The sequence below is a fragment of the Electrophorus electricus genome, chromosome 1 (assembly GCF_041902795.1).
Source record: "Electrophorus electricus isolate QZ-2024a chromosome 1, ASM4190279v1, whole genome shotgun sequence".
In the NCBI taxonomy this organism is placed as follows: domain Eukaryota; kingdom Metazoa; phylum Chordata; class Actinopteri; order Gymnotiformes; family Gymnotidae; genus Electrophorus; species Electrophorus electricus.
In genome coordinates, this window is record NC_137497.1 from 32,988,790 (window position 1) to 33,006,456 (window position 17,667).

The 17,667-nt window shown below is 38.5% G+C and overlaps 1 protein-coding gene across 3 annotated transcripts in view; it reads left to right on the forward strand.

Moving 5' to 3' along the window:
* Positions 1 to 17,119, forward strand: part of tmem145 (transmembrane protein 145) — a 30,593-nt gene extending 13,474 nt beyond the window's left edge. The window contains exons 6-15 of one of the 3 annotated variants that reach the window (XR_014124097.1): positions 2,008 to 2,092; positions 2,474 to 2,545; positions 2,867 to 2,935; positions 3,238 to 3,318; positions 5,556 to 5,634; positions 6,294 to 6,387; positions 10,059 to 10,231; positions 10,724 to 10,844; positions 11,647 to 12,592; positions 14,106 to 14,242. Coding sequence is in view for 2 of the 3 variants with exons in the window: in XM_027001160.3 (XP_026856961.1) it covers positions 2,008 to 2,092; positions 2,474 to 2,545; positions 2,867 to 2,935; positions 3,238 to 3,318; positions 5,556 to 5,634; positions 6,294 to 6,387; positions 10,059 to 10,231; positions 10,724 to 10,844; positions 11,647 to 11,832; positions 14,106 to 14,345 (1,200 nt within the window). In the remaining variant the exon portion in view is untranslated. Of the gene's footprint in view, positions 1 to 2,007; positions 2,093 to 2,473; positions 2,546 to 2,866; positions 2,936 to 3,237; positions 3,319 to 5,555; positions 5,635 to 6,293; positions 6,388 to 10,058; positions 10,232 to 10,723; positions 10,845 to 11,646; positions 13,083 to 14,105 lie in introns of those variants that run through there. The other 2 variants (XM_027001160.3, XM_081715693.1) reach the window with 2 other exon arrangements.
* Positions 17,120 to 17,667: the final 548 nt, after the last annotated feature.

Sequence of the window (17,667 nt, forward strand, 5' to 3'; positions counted from 1 at the left end):
ACAGCCCTAGAGAAATGACATCGTTGTAGTGGAAAGTTAGTCTGAACAGCCCTATAGTGGGAACTGGGTCTGAATGGTGCTGGTGTTTTGTTACAACCTATTTCTTTTTAAATTGCTGTCTATAATCTTCCCTGGAACTATTTGTCTATTAGCAGTGTCATATAGAGCCGGTCATACTGGGTGGATGTCTGCACTGATGGAAGTAATCTGTCTAGAGACAGATTAGACAGATAAGATTCTTCAGACTAGATTCTTTCTCCTCCTTTTGCCTACTCATTCTCTTTCTACCTGTTATGACCTTTTCTTTCTCTCCATAGTTTCTGATACCCAAATTAGTAACATCATACCTTATAACTTTTGTATACTTAGTTTCTGATTAATAATAAATACAGGAAATTATTTTCCTGTATTATCCTATGTGGAATGGTATCCTTTATTAATGTTGTGTGCTTTTAACAAGCCATGAACTGGAGCCAGTCAGAAATGGCTCTGAAAATCTCTGTAGTGGGAAATGGGTCTAAACAGATTAATACAGATGCACATAGATGTGTACAAGATTTTTTACCTTTTCATTTACCTTACTATTATCTTTTACAATCTCATGTCTTCACCTATTTACATTTCATTGCATTGCCAGTAAGGCAGACAGGCCATTAATCAGTTGGGTTGATGCAGACAGCCCACATCATGTCTCTGTCCCACACATCATGTCTTTGACAGCAGCCAGCAGTTCATTTCACAGACCTCGTCATGTTCCCTGGGCTTTTTTAACACATGTGGCCTTCATAGTTGTCAGCGCTGCTTACGCAGAAGCATCAGTGACATTCCAGTGTACAGCGGGTGAAACAAGTATTGAACGTGTCACCAATTTTCTAAGTAAATAAGGTGCTATTGACATGAAATTCTCCCCAGATGTCGGTAACGACCCATCCAATCCACACATGGAAAGAAATCAAACCATAGATGTCCATAAATTAAGTTATGCGTAATAATGAGAAATGACTCAGGGAAAAAGTATTGAACACGCTGGTGAGAATTTCATGTCAATGAAATTGACATGAAATTCTCACCAGCACCTTTAGAAATATATTTACTTAGAAAATTGGTGACATGTTCAATTATTTCACCTGCTGTATGTGCCACTGTGCTGTGAGAACACTGAATATCACCCTCACCCATGAAAGCCTTTAATTAAACACCCTGTTCTGTCCAGCGAGGCTGAAATCTGCTTAAGGTCTCATGAGCCCCCCCTGGTGGGGGCACATGCTCCTATGCTTTGCAGACTAGGTCCTAGGGTTCTAGCTGCTCTGTGTCTGGCAATTTTGTGCCTTCATCATATCTGAGAATGCCATTTCAAAGAACTTGGCCATTGGGGCTGCTAGCCCATCTCACCTGAAATGCTCCTGCATTAACCATGACATCTGTGATGCATAAACAATAATTTTCACCCACAGCTGTTATGAGAACAAATAAACAATGTGATCCAGACACAAGAATATTACTTAAGAACACAGTAATAAAAGATTATTTTTGCTGTGGGGACAAGGTTGACCTACCTACGGACCCTAACCTACTTAACCTATCTTACCTACCTAGCTACAGGTTATTTTACTAAAATAAATAGATTAGAGTGCATTAGCAGTGAAATCAAAGCAGCATTGCCTGTTCGCAGTCAGCATATGGTGATATGGGCGGTATGAGGTCATTTAAGGGCATATGGTGATGTCGGGTGATTATATTTTTCCTGATACTGTTCTCATTTCCTCAGACTAGCGTCATCTCTACTGCATTGATTTTGTGCTCTTGTAGCATTGTGCTCGTATACATTCGATGTGGATGGAGGAGTTTACACTGCCAAGTGTAATCAAAGCAAAACTTCTGGTCTCTAAAGTTCACCTCAAATCATCTCTAAAACTAGATTTAATGCTTTGAAGTGCTATATAGATCTGTTTGTGTTCTCAATGCTTATCTCTTTCCTCTTTCTCTTTCTGAAACACACACACACAGGGCGGGGGGCTGCAGTTGGAGTATGAAATGAAACTGACGAATGGGCAGTCTTTCTGGACACAACATTTCTCTGCAGATGAGTTTGGTAAGACCTGGTTGTGCAAGACATATTTGTTTATGTAAGACTTAAGTGTTGTAATTTTAGACTTAATACATGATATTGTAACATAATGACTAAGATGTTGATTTGATACTTTTTCTTTTTTTAAGTGCAGTTATATGCATTTATGTTATTTCGGAAAGTTGTTGCAGTTTAAAGAAAGTGGAAAAGGATTGAGGTTGTCCACTTTTTGGCTTAATTATATGTTTAACATTGACTTCTTATCTTCTGGGTAAAGATTATCTAATGTGTCATAAAATTAAATCAGGTCAAATATGGAGAATAGTGGTAATGGCATAAACATAGTGACTCCTGTAGCATTAGTTACTGTCAAACATCTGTCCCTCTTATTTTTGTCTGCATTAGGAATTTTGGAAACAGACATCACTTTCTTGGTTATATTTGCCACAGTGTTCACTCTCTCCTGCTACTTTGCATGTGAGTTTATATTTTATTGCTGAATCATTAATTACACTGTACACTAATTTATTATTAATGACTATTATTAATGGCTTTCAGAAAGTAAATAGTAAACATGATTTTACAAAACTTTTCAGATTTGACTGAAATCACAGATCACAATAAGTAGAACTTTGCCTCTCATAAAATAATTTATTGTCAATTTTTATTTATTGTGTTATTTAAAAGTGTAGGGCAAGTTCTGTGGTGTTTGTGATTCTGGCCTTTAAGAATATTGTTTTCTCTTTTCTGTCTGACTGTCTCTCTCTCTCTCCCTCCCTCTCTCTGTAACACTTTTAGATCATCTGAAAGGAAGACAATTGCTCCATACAACCTATAAGATGTTCATGACTGCAACTGGTGTAGAGGGTGAGAAAGGGAGACCTGTACTTCATACTGCTACACAACAAACACTACTACCTAACTCCTAATCCTAACCCTAAAATGCACACACACACACACACACACACACACACACACACACACATACACACCTCTAAACCTAAATTTAGCAACTTAGCTTTAACCTCAGAATTGTCTGTCATTTGATCTGTTTTCCCTGTTTCTTGTACTCCCTATATTATTTAGTTCCTCTATTCTTCCATCCTTGGCATCTCCTGTATTCACTACTTTCTTACCTTGCTTTTCTCATTTTCCCCCCTCTTGTCTAGTTCTCAGTCTGCTCTTCTTCTGTATCTACTGGGGCCTCTATGCCAGAGATGGCCTAGGGAACGGAAGTCTGAAAATACTCGGTGAGTGAGGCAGTTCTGATATTTGCACGTTCATCAGTTTGCATATCCATATGATCACTCATGCTAATGGGTAGAATATGAGGAGACACTATTGACCATGGAGCCAAAGGAGGAAAATTGGGATTCTGGACCCAGTCTGCCTTAGACATCTCACCTCCCTCTCACACCCCTGCCATGGCTTAAAGGAATTATCTGAATTAACTTCCCATGTACTTCTGTTACCAGCTGTGCCCAAAGACATTGTCCACTGTTAGGGACATAGTGCACTCCAAACGAAGATCTCTGTTTAATGGTCATCCACATCCACCACTCTGCTGGTAACCCATCTACCAGAATATAATACTATAAAAGAATGCAGAACAACAATGATAACGTGCAGTAATGACCGTTCAATATGTAACCAATGTGCTTTAAGTGTTCACAATCAGAACATGATCACAATACATGGGCAATAATTATTTTTGAAAATGGTTTATAAATTTATAGTCATATATTTAGTTTCTTTCTTATTGTTGCTACTTTATTATGTAATGTTTATCACTGTAGGGTACTGCACCTCTAATCTCGTTGCACTGCTGCACAATGACAATAAAGCATTCTAATCTAATATAATGTAATCTCTTAGGGACATACTTCACTGTTAGGGACATAACTCTTTTTCTCAGAGGGGGATTTGAGCTGGTGGCCTTCTCCTTATGTCATTAATAACACCGGGTTCCCACTTTCCCCCCACCACTTTGTTCATTTTTAACATACCATGTATCATCAAATACCCCCCAGAATTACTGCCTTCTAGGCCGTAATGAACTGCTGGAGAAAATGTTTGTTTCAGCCAATGTGTTCTGTTCTTTATTCTGTAGGGAAACTATCATCCTGCAGTAATTGCACTGCACAGAGAAAATTCAGAGCAAAATCTTTAAGTTTTTTTTCCCTTCTCTGAAGAAATCACAATTATTGCTAGCCCTTAATTTAGAATTTGGGACGCCCTCCTTTTCAAAGAGAACAGCACCAAATATCTTACAGAGACCCTTGGGAATATAAAACTGCAGCATTTCTTTAAAGTAATCGAAGAATAAGGTTTTATCTTGTATCTGGATAAAATATTGTCTACAGAGAAAAGGTTTACAGATATTGGTTTGCCTTTGGGCTGTTGGGTGGAATTATATACCTGATGAGTGTACAGACCAGAGAGACTTGCCTTTCAGGTGCCAGAACCATGTCACTAAAGCGCCATTGTATCTTTGTGTTTGATGCTACTCTTCAACTCTGAAGAATCTGCGATGATCACAGTAAACATATCATTCTGTAGTCAGTCACTTTTCTGTGGTATATGAAACACTTCTCACCTTGCTATTCATGGCAAATATGATTTTAAGAAAAGCCCAGCTTTTTCACAAATACACAATGTTTGAAGGCTACTCAGGGCTATTCCTGACTGAAAGGATTTGTACATATATGAAAGATTTGTTTGCCTCTGAAATTTATAAAAATATTTCTGCTGTTTTATGCCCTGTAATGTTAGCATCACATCTTGTTTACTATGTGGAATTTGAAGGCTAAACAGGAATTAAATTTAGCAGATGTAACTAGGCCATTCAAAATATCCCTAACCTCTAATGCAGAAAAGCTACAGACAAAAGTACAGCATTCTGAAATACCTTTAGGCCACCAATGAAAATGATGCTAAAGTATCTTAGCAGGCCAGTGAGGGTTAACCTGCTCCAACAAGAAGACCACGGTCACATCTTCCCTGCTTCTGACTTTGGTTCTGGCTGCTTCTTGTCCTGTTCCCTGTCCAAACACCACAAAACTTCAATTGCATTAAGGGTGCACCTCTGTTCTGCCAGTCTGCACATGTAGGGCCTCACTGTGTAATAATGTGTTTTTGAAGTCTGTATAATGCTGAAAGATTTTTGCAAGTCAAACCTGGGAATTTGCGAGGTTGGGAACCAGACTTGTGTTTGTGTATAGTTAAAGTATGTTTTCAATAACAGTAGATCCTAAAATCACATTTTTGTTTATATTTTTACTTACAGTTTGTGCTGTACTTTTAAAGTTAAACTAAATTTGCATGACTGTAGTTTGGGTTTCCCATGTAAAAAGAGTTTAGTTGATGGGATACCACAGCTTGAATAAGATATGAGTTGGAAAATAGAAACTGTATCATTTAAAAAATTAGACACCAATTTTTAGTATATTTAGTAAAGAAGCATCTTTCTCTTTCTTAATAATTTTAGGGAAATTGCTCTTCTCTGTTAGCTTCCTGATCTTTCTTCTGATGTTGATTCTCTTGGGAAAGGGCTTCACTGTCACACGGTAAGGGCCCAGCCTTCCCCTAATGTGTTCCAGAATTAAGTAGACTAAGATTGCGGGCAAGAAAATAACATCAGCAGAGACATGCATTCAGGGCTCAGCTCAAGGGTGGCCTAATCTTTTATTAATCTACTCATTTATTGAACTAATGATTTACCAGTCTAATTATAGTGATTGCAGGGTCTCTGTGCTTTGGGATTTCTACATTGCATGTATTGGTCATATATTAACGTGCAAATTATGTCAGTAAGAAATATTGTTGGTTTTTTTGGCTTACATTTATTTGGTTAAGTTTAGAAAGGCTGTAGAATGGAAAAAAATATTAAAATATGCTGCATTGTAGTTAGGTCTATTATTATTATTATTATTATTATTATTATTATTATTAATTATAATAATAATAATAATAATAATAATAATATCACCTATAGTCAGTAATAGAAAATCTGTAATAATGAGGAGATATGTATCATCAATATATTATTGTTGGGGATTTTGTATTCGCATATTTATTTTGAGTTAGGTAACATCACTAGTGTACCTAGCATTAAATGGTACAATGCACCATTATCGTCATGACAACCCATCACACACTCCCCTGCAGTGTCACCTCTGGCGTATATGGAATCAGCATGCACATTAACAGGATGTTTGTCATTTAGGGCAAGAATAAGTCATAGTGGCTCTGTCAAACTGTCCATCTACATGACTGTCTACACAATTACCTACATTATCCTGTTCATCTATGAAGCTGAGGTAAGAAATGTTTATTTTTCTGTCTACTGGAAACTCACTAATTAACATTATATGTTAATATGTCAGTGTAAGGCTGATAACCAATTGTCAGGTGGCAGTAACCGCTAGACTACTTTTATTTCAGGTTCTTTTTATTCTACCATACATGCTCATCTAAAATATTGACTGTAGACCACAAAAATATTATTATCAAAAGTTTTTCTACTTGAAAACACAATTTGGAAACGGAGAAGTTGGAAACGGTGGTTCATCACTGTTCCAGATGTCTGGGGCTTCTTTTTATTTATTATTTTTAGTGCTGGAGTATTGGAGAATTTGACTTGTGATGTTTTCAGATTTCATAGCCATTACCTGACTTTTGATGATGGGTATTTGTGATGCGGGGCCAATACTGAGCCTTGTGGAACACCAGTGGTTTGGATGTGGATCCTCTCCATGTCACCTGATAGGACCATCCCTGCCCTATAGGACCGAATCCATCTCCAAGCAGAGCCAGTCTCACCAAGCCTGGAGAGAACATGGAGAAGAATGTTGTGGTTCACTGTGAAAGGCCGCTGAAAAGTCTAGAAGAATCAAAACAGATGACAATTTGGCAGCTTTAGCAGCATGAAGTTTCTCAGTCACTGCTATGAGGGCTGTTTCTGTAGAATGTGCCGGTTTGTAGTCAGACTGATTGGGATCATGCAGCTGGTTCTGGGTGAGAAAGAGAAAATTGATTATAAACTGCTCGTTCGAGGGCTCTTGAGAGGAAAAAGAGAAGTGATACCGGTCTGTAGTTGGTAACGTTGGAGCTGTCAAGTGTGGCCTTCTTGAGGATTGGTACCACCCTGGTGGTTTTGAATGAAGTAGGCACGTATCCAGAAGATAAGGAGTTGTTGATGATGATGGATGAAAGGAAGCAGATCTTTTGCAATTGTCTGGAGCAGAGTGGAAGGAATTGGATCCAGTGGACATGTAGTCGGAATGCTGGAAGTCAGGAGTTGAAGAATTTCATCTGAGGAGAGAGGAGAAAAAGAAGTCAGAGAGTTGGATGTTGGGGAATGCACATTAGTTGGAGGAGTGAGAACAGAGGAAAAGGACTGGTGGATTGCTGCAATCTTCTCCTCAAAGAAGAAGATAAAATCCTCTGGAGTAAGAGATGAGGGGGGAGGGGGAGGATTAAGGAGAGAAGAAAAAATAGTGAAGAGTTTGCGTGGATCAGATGCTGATGATTCGAATTTCTCTCTGTAGCAGGATGACTTTGCAGATGTTACTTCCAGTGAGAACTTGGAAAGGAGAGACTTGTATGAGCTGAGGTCTGAATCTAGGCGAGATTTCCTCCACCACCTCTCTGCAGTCCTTAGTTCTCTCCTGTGGCAGCAATGTGTTTCTGTTAGCCAGGGGGCAGGTGAGGAGGACTTAGCAGGTCTAGAGGAGAGAGGGCACCGAAGAGTCATTGATGAGGAGAGAGTAGAAATGAAAGAATTTGTAACTGTATCCAAAGAGAGAAAAGATAGAGAGTCAGGGTGAGGAAGGGTGGACAAAATAGTAGAAGTAAGGGAAGAGGGAGTTATTGAGTGCAGATTGCGTCGGAAGGAGGAGGAACATGTTGGAGAGGAAATGGATGGAAAGAGAAGGAAGGGAGAGAGAGAGAAGGATAGAAAGTGATGGTCCAAGAGTTGGATGGGGGCTGACTGCGTTGTCCGATGTTGTGGTGGTACGGGTGAAGATCAGGTCCAGAACATTGCCCACCTTGTGAGTCGGAGGAGAGTGGTTGAGGGTGAGGTCGAATGCGGTCAACAGCGGAAGGATACAGGAGGAATGCAGCTTGTCTGATGGAAGGTTGAAGTCACCAAGGAGAATGAGTGGATGTCCTTCAATGGGGAATTGACTCAGGAGGATGTCAAGCTCATCAATGAAGTGATCTAGGGAACCTGGAGGCCAGTAGATGACAATAATAAGTTTGGTGGGGAAAGACACTAATGGCATGAAATTCAAAAGAGGAGATGGAAAGAGCACAGAAGGAAAGTGAGCAAAACGCCACTCTCAAGACATTAGTAAACCTGTGCCACCACCCCTGCCGAGATGCCTCAGAGAATGGGTAAATGAAAAGGCAGAGGACAGGGCAGCTGGAGTCATCGTGTTCTTGGGGTGATCCATGTTTCTGTTAGAGCCAAGAAGTGGAGGGATGCTAATGCTGAGATGAAGTCAGCCTTCTGTACAGCAGATTGGCAGTTACAGAGCCCTCCTCCCAGCACGATATGTGATGGTGCCGAGCGTTGTAAGTGAGGTTGCTGAGATTGCGACATCTATGATAGTGTCGAGGAGATCTGTGGGATATATGGACAGGAAATGTGAAACACATTTCAGATGCTTGATTTGTGGATGTATGAGATAAAAGATTGAGATAATATGAGAAGATACTTAGCTGAGTTTGTGAAGTCCAGTAGGTGAGATGTAGATGAAGTGATTTGAGAGCACCACCAAACCTCCAGATGTTGATTGAGTCATCCTAATTTAACTCAGTGCAATAAGTGCTGAGCCTGCCCCTCCAGTCACACCTAAGGCCAGGGCGGAACTACACCGGTAGTGAGTAATTACAGCTAACAAGCAACAAACAACAAGGTTTAGACAACAAGCCTTGAATTTCACAGAATCTAAGGCAAAAGTAAGTGAACTCAGAGCCTACTCTAACCAACCAGATGATAATCCAACGAGACAAACCAAAGCACACTAAGAGTTTTATCAATTTTAACATCTACCCTCCATTTACATTTACCTGATGCATACTGTCATATAATGAGAGTAACTGCAATGTACTGTGTAAAAATGTAGATGTAGTAAAAATTGTAACCTTTCACAAGGTTTGAGAAACGTTTCCAGAGAAAGACATCCATCATAGCTGTGCAAGCAAAGTGAAGGTTTCACCTCCTCTCTCTCTTTCTCACTTCACCCTTAAAGCTGATATTAATATTATCTATCATTTCAGTGAAAGGTTAGACATGTTTTTAGTGCCAGTTCAAGGTTCAAACTGATAAACAACCAAGACTTTAAAAAAAAAACCTTTCTTACCAAAGGTTTAAATATGTACAGCTATCCTGCAACTCAAGGGCAACGCACCATCCATAAAGCTCATTTGGTATGACTAAGGTCCATTCCCAGCTCCACCCAAAAGCCTTATAGAAGCCTTCCTCTACTGGAAGGGCATTGATTCCTGAGCCAGTGTCACTCTCTACAGCCTGCAGAGCAGCATAGAGCCCCTGATCTCCCAGAAGCTCTTCCAGCTCATCGTTGAACCACACAGAGACCTTAGGCAAACCTGCATAAAAACTAGTGGCCAATTCTCCAGCCAATTTTTGTACAGCTAAGCATAAAATCATATAGCCCCCTTACATATTTCAATAGGCTCTGTCAGTTCTTGCCCTCTTACAGAGTGCAGAGAATGAATAAACCAGCTAAAGAAAAATGTTGTTGGGGCATACATCTGTGTCAAAATATGGAACTGCGATTGAACCAGGGCAGAAAGAGAGATGGAGAGAGTAACAACTGTGATGTCACTAGGTCTCATTTGAAAAGTTTGATTCTAACAAACCAATCAACCAGTATCTCAACACAGAGACTTTGCCTAACTGACATGGCATTATAGATGTTTGTGTGTGTGTGTGTGGGGGTGTGTGTGGTTGTGTGTTTAGTTCTTTGACCCAGGTGAGGTGCTGTATGCTTACGACAGTCCTGCTGGCTATGGGTTAATGGCTCTACAGCTGCTGGCTTACGTATGGTTCTGCTATGCAGTGTTGGTGTCTCTTAAGCATTTCCCAGAAAAACAGCCATTCTACATTCCCTTCTTTGCTGCATATACTCTCTGGTGAGTTTAACTACAGCTACTAGTAAGTACTTCTCTACTAATAAGTACTCCTCTACTAGTAAGTACAACTATACTAATAAGTACTACTCTACTAAAATGTATTGCTCTGCTAGTAAGTACAGCACTACTAATAAGTACTGTTCTACTAGTAATTACTGATCTACTAGTAAGTACAACTCTACTAATAAGTACTTCTCTTCTAACATGTACTGCTTTACTACTAAGTACTGCTCTAGTGACCTGCTAAGCTGCTCATACCAGAGCTCCCCACTGACGATGAACCACACCGATATATGGACAGAGTGGAAGCATTGACTACCACATTTAACCCAGCTGTGTGCTATGTTCCTTGAATGCTGTTGTTGTGCTTTTGTTTATCCTAAACACTATAACAGTAGGAAGCAATACTGCTGTTTATTCATTTCACACTTCTGCATTTCCATGCTGTTTGTGTGATGTACATTCTCCACATTTTCTATATTTATCTTTCAGGTTTTTTGCTGTGCCAGTCATGGCTCTCATTGCCAACTTTGGTATCTCTCGCTGGGCCAGAGAGAAGATAGTGAATGGCATTCAGCTTGGCATTCACCTCTATGCTCACATTGTCTTTCTGGTAAGTTTCCTTTTATATGTGCTGTAGCTCTAATTATATTAATACTATGGTACAGTAAGATAAACTTACATGGATCAGGTGTGTGAAATCAGGTCCGACCTAAAGAAGTAGATTAATCTGGTTTAATTATGTGGAATGATGTTTACATAATTCATCCAATAACATGGATTACATCCACCATATCCAGCTATATCTATCATATCAAATGAATTAATATATTTTAATTTACTTCATTGTTTTCAAAAAAGCTTGTATTTTAAGTTTTGCTCTTTCATTTTTCCATTATACCTAAGAATTTGTATGTCTAGAGAAACCAAAGGAATTTTTCCATTAAAAACTAACTTGTGCTTTTTGCTAAAACCATACACACTAGAAAAACTGTCATCTCTTTGTAGCGTTGACATATTTGCTCCAGATATAATTTAGTTAATTAGTTGAGTAATTAGTAATTAGGTTGTTCAAGATATTTGATTTAGCAGGCCTATCACAGTTCAACTTTAGTAATTTTAATAATTACATTAATACCAGACCAACTCATATTATGTTGCATAAGTTAATAATGATTTCTGTTACACACTTTCCGTTACACACATACAGGTTTAAGGTTAAACTGTCTTCAGTTGCCAGCTCATATTCATAATAAAAAGCAAACCTCTCCTACCATTTGAATATTCATGATTCATTCATGTCAGAGGCATCTTTTGTGAGGTTTTGTTCATTCTGCATTTGCAGAACTAAAGGAGTTGTCCATGTAGTCCTTGTTCTGTGTTTTTGTGTAGCTTTCCTGTTCTCTCTCCTAAAGGCCATCACCCGTCCATCAGCAGCCAACAAGAACTTCCCATACCATGTGCGAACATCTCAGATCGGCATCCTGCTTTCCAGCCCTAAAGGAATGGGCAACGAGAACTTCCCACACCATGCCTACGGAAATACCTCCTTCCTGGGAGACTCCCAACCAAACTTCACGGAATTATTCTCCATCCACTCAGTAAGAGGCAAGAGGGATTCCACAGCTGATGGAAAACAAAATGAGAAAATAGTTTGGAAATAGGAAATAATCAGGAAATTATTTGTTCATTTACTTGACTCACAAAAGAGTTGTGCAGTATCATTCAGAATTATAATATTTTAAGCTTTTCAGGTTCTGATATGTTATATTTTTATATAATAATATATAATTTTATTTGAATTTAACATTTATTTTTATTGCATTTTCAGCATGTGTTGTGACAAAGTAACATTACCTGGCTCATGTATATAGAGATTCCAGTCCCCTGATGAGCAAGTGAAGGGGATGCTAGCAAGGAAAAATTCTCTGAGAGCAGAAATGTTGAGAGGAACCAAAGCTCAGAAGGGGAACCCACCCTCCTCTGGTCCAAATGGCAAACTAAAAACTCATAATGAATAAAGTTGCTTCTGCTTTTAATTTTAACTTGCTACAAAACGTATGAGTTGCTTAAAAGCCTTAAGAAATTTTGACAGAGATACACAGATTACTCAGTGAGAATCAATTCAGAATGCAGAAAGTAGAGAGATGATGATGATGGGCTCTTCAGTAAAGACTCCATGGCACCCAGAAACAGTTTTGATCTCTTAAGGAGAGTAGATGGAACATGCAGATACATCAGGTACAGCTGGAGGACCCATGGTGGTCAGGCTGGTCTGTAGGCCTGAATTCTCCTTCAGGATCAGCATCTCAAGAGACAAGAGGGGCATACAGCTCAGCAGAGCAAAGAAACACGGAGATGGTTAGTTGTGTTTGGAATGACCTGAACAGTTACATATGATTACTATAATGCAGCCCGGCTCTGGCAGATCTACAGCTATAACAGCTTAGCTAAAAAAGGGAGAACCAGAAGCTTTCACAGACACAAAAGCTCTCTGAGACATCAGTGCCCCTCCACTCCACTGTAAACAAACCTTCATGAAACAGCACCAACATCTCAATTTACTTTAACTCTCTCTGTCCATGAACCCTAAGATCTGCACCATTTATCTTCCAGAAGCTTTACTGTACAAATATTTTAATAACCTAGACTTTAAATGAAAGTGTCTGAATTGCAAACACTGACTAGATTCAAATGTAATTTTATCAAACAACTAGTGATGATCACTGATATTTATAGGGTGGACAAAAATATGGAAGCACCACATAGGAAAGTACTTTAAGATTTCTGTAAAGCTACTTTGTGACATGTTGTATAAAGCAGTATACAAATAAAATTGAATTGAACTTAACTATGAAAGTAAGTAAATCACTTTTACGGCACATATATTTTTTGTTACAGCCAGACTAGATTTCCTGATTGAAGCTTCTCAAAATTAACACTTATAATACCTTTAAGGTTACTAGTCAACTGACATGTTTACTCTTCATCTGAGTTTTTACAATTAGTATGACAGGCTTCTCTTGACTCTCTGACCCCAGTTTTATACAGGTATTTCAATTGTGACCTGTATTAATGCAGCATCACTGGTCATTGCGCTATGTCCCCTCTGCCTGGGTGTTTAACTAACATTTGTGCTGTGATTTTTGTCCCTGTGCATGACTGATTTGCGTGTGTTGTTGCTATGAGTGATGCTGCCTGACTAGCTGCTGCATCACTCATAGCAACAGCACATGCACAGTTGCTAAGATAAACTAAGTAGCAGGGGTTTTTTTGTTTTTTGTTTTTTTTGTGATAAGCCCCAGGTTTGAATGATTTTGAATTATCTTTTCTTATTACTTGTTTAGGTTTTTTACCTGCTGTGAGCCTGTAATACTACATCACAAGCTAAAAATAATTTACTTTTCTAGCAGTTATAGAACTTGACTGGGATGTCAGTTTCTACTGTGTTCTTACTGATAGACAGAACAGGCTAGCTTGGATATGCTAACCTAAATCTGTAGAAGTCCCTTTAGTACTTTATACAGAATGACCCAAACAAGATTATTAACAACACTGCTGGATGTTTGGAGAGTTGTGAAGTTTATTTTCCGGAAATATAAATCCTGCCATGACTTTCTCCCAGCCACTTTGCTAATTGGCTCAAGCTAGTAGGTAGAATTGAGTGAAACCAACTCAACATAAGAGTAAAAACATAATGAAATTGCTTTAAAATTTCAAACTTTTACACTTTTTCGTATTTATGAGACCAACCTCTGTAAATACTAACTAGTAACTGAGTCCAACTCTAATGTCTCGACTCAACAGCTGTGCAGTCTCCACAAGATCTTTAATTTTTTTATTTTTTTTTCATAATGCTGTTTCTGTTCATCAGGCTCCTGTGAAAACCATGGATGAGTCAGTGGGATGGAAGGGACAGCAGAAAGTGGCTCGGAACAGTGAGCAAAAGATCATCACCACGACAACGGACTTCTCATCTACATTTACTCCGCCCCCTCCTCCTGTACCTCCACGCAACTCCACCCTCTCGCCACCCCCTCCCAGACTAGCGTCCCACTTCACAGAGTATTTCAGCATGCAGGGTGAAGGAGGCATGAGCTCTGTAGCACAGTGAAGGAAACAAGGGGTGCTGAGATTTTGAAGACCGACAACTTGAGAGCATCCTGCTCTGGTTTTGAACATTACGTTTCAGGTTTGAAACCAACAAACACTCCTTGCAGTGAAAGCTTGCAGCAGGATTAGCCACAGAGGAACTTGTAATGGGATGAGAAGGAAAGCTGAGATCACACATGAATTTTAAAAAAGCAATAAAAATTTCAGCCAGATGAAGGAGATTTTTGGGAAGACATTTTGGATGTAGGTAGCACAGTATAACAATGGATGGTAACTCATACAGCATTTTAAATACTGAGATTTTTGTCAAAACACAGAAGTATAAATAATAGTCAAGAGCATTCAGAGTGTGCTAGCAATTTTTTTAAAGCTTTTGTTGCTCTTGTTTGTTTACATATTGCTTATTTTCTAAGTGGTGCTGCTACCAACATTTGAACTGTAATGCCATTTTTTTAACTAGAGCAGAATATTTATCTCCCTAAAGGGATACTGATATGATTTAGGCAAATAATCTCATGTTTCAGTTGTTTGTTGTGCCTGAAGGACACAAATGTTTTTGGGTTTTTTTTGTTTTGTTTTTCACGAAAAGCTGACTGTAGCAGAGTAACTGAAGTTTAAAACCCCAGAGAATATTTGCTTCCACAGTTTGCGATCCTCCATAGCCAAACCCTTGGATTAACCATAAGAAAGAAATGGCAGAAGGCAAGATTACCTTAATGCAACAATTTTAATGTAACAATCCAAAAAACAGTCCAAAAGACAGATTTTTTGTGTCTGGTTTGGAATTTTAATTTCTTTCATGAATGCATTCATTGCACGTTAGTCAAATGAAACATGAGATCATTTATCAGAATGGTAGAGCTGTCCTTTAACTGAGATTACAGCACATTTTTGTGTTTTACATCAAATTTTGATATATAAAAAAGTTGTATCCTATCTATATTGTTTAAAGAATACAAGGTTTATATTTTTATTCACATTGAATGCACTTGGGAGATATAGACATGTGCAATGGCAAGTTAAGTGTGGACACCAAGGCAGTATTTGTAAACCGTGCATGTCTGCGCTGTGTCTTCATATTGTCTTGAGTGTAAACAGTTGTTTTGCCCAGTTTTAAGCGCTAGTGGTCTAATTTTAGACAGTACACATTATGTAGTTTTAAAGAGAAAATCTAGTTTATGAGTGAGACATTCTAATGCAGCCATTTTCCCCCAACACTCCCTGCAGTAGGAGTCTCAGTACTGTCTGGTCACTGCAGTAGGATTCTCAGTACTGTCTGGTCACTGCAGTAGGATTCTCAGTACTGTCTGGTCACTGCAGTAGGAGTCTCAGTACTGTCTGGTCACTGCAGTAGGAGTCTCAGTACTGTCTGGTCACTGCAGTAGGAGTCTCAGTACTGTCTGGTCACTGCAGTAGGAGTCTCAGTATTGTCTGGTCATCGCAGTAGGAGTCTCAGTACTGCCGGTTCACTTTACAACCCCACTGCACTTTTTTTGTGCTTGTTTCTCAGTTCAAATTCTGTTATGTTGAACAAATTAAGTTGCATTCATTTGTAAGTATACATAGGATGTTTCATATTTGTTTGCATTCTGAAGCAAACATTTAGCAGAATTTTACCTCAGTAAGTAGATTAAAGGCTGATTTGAAGACGATCCATGTAAGACAGTACATAATGCAAATTGGGAATCACAGGCTTATAGAGGCTTACACTTTGTGGACATGGCTATCAAGTGAGAATGCATATGCATTGCTTCATTATGTAACCATGAAGGGACTGTTCTAACACAACCCCAGTGCAGCACACCAGTGCTTATCTGCATGTTTTAGTCTTAAAATGTTTTCTCCAAAACAAGATGTTTGGTAGATGTTATCAGCATATCCTGAGGCAGATTGGTACATGATGTGTAGGTAGTAAAGATTATATCCAGATATTTTTAAATCATACTTCATTTACAATATTAGATACAAACAGTTCCAATTGTTTGTTTCCTAAACTGTTGTATAACTTTCTTGACAGAGAGCCCAAATAGCAAGCTATTTGTTCAGTTCTGGAAGATTGTGGGCATGTATAAGTATTCATATTCTGTGGTAATTTTAGGCTCATGAAGACTAATAAAGGACGATTTGAGCTGGACCACACTTAACTGAGTGCTCCATATTGAGCTCAAACATAAATGCTTATGTCCTATTGGGGCAGCTGCATTTTAAATGGCTTAGGTGCATAGGTACGATATATAAAAATATACATCACATTTTATAGCAATATAAACATTTCCTACATACTCAAAATATGATAAGGTCCTAATATCTTTAAGGCTGTAATTAGTATGTTTTATAGACTAAATCATGTGTATTAGGCAATGTTACATTATTCATTCTTTGTGCCATTAAATGCTGATTATCTGAGATAAATAAAATAGAATAAATTTAGTTCCTGGATGATATATAAAGAATTATGGTCTTCTTAAAATCTGTTGTGACACTACTGATCAAAGATGGCAGTGCCTATATCTTTATATACCATAAATGTGTGCTCTTGGCCTCACAGTTCTGCAAGTGGCCTGAATCGCCCAGTTCTTAAATACAAGGTTTATGTACCAATAGATTTTAAAACTTTGAAAACAAAGCAGATGCATTTTTGATGAGCACAACAGATTCAGTAAAGAGCACAATTGTTGCACTGTTTAAAACAAATACATTTGAGTAGTGTTCATTAGATTACTTTAATCTGCTATATATACTGTTTTGCCAAATTAAATTAGTCTGGTTTAATAACTTGGCTCATTGGTTCTAATGGCTTTACCATATTGATGACTAGATGGTTGTTTGCCCACAGATCTGTACTTTTCTCTGCATTCTGTGTGCTTCTCTATAACTTGCCAGTCTCAAAATTATGGCATTCCATATAATGTGCATTTCTATTTAACAGATTCCACCTTCCTTCAGCAATACAGCTATATTTTAAACCTGGGGGTGATAACTGAGTACTGAAGTAACACATGTGACAACCCACATAAGGCAAGCTGTTTCATGCCCAGCTATCTGACCAACATGACCCCAAGCTTCCCATCATATGAGCCTGACAATAGGCTACACCCATACACCCTTATCTACTATTATTTAACATTGATAATCATGTTTAGAATTGAATTAAGGTGTGGGTTTGACCTAGTCTGCGTTTGAAACAAAAACACCACCATACCACTCAGTTTTATTTTCCTGCGCTTTACAACACAATACTGTTCAGGTGCAACATGGTGAGCTCAAAATAAATTTCATAGTTCTTGGAAGTAAAGTTGAAATTTATAAGCATTGAAAGAGTT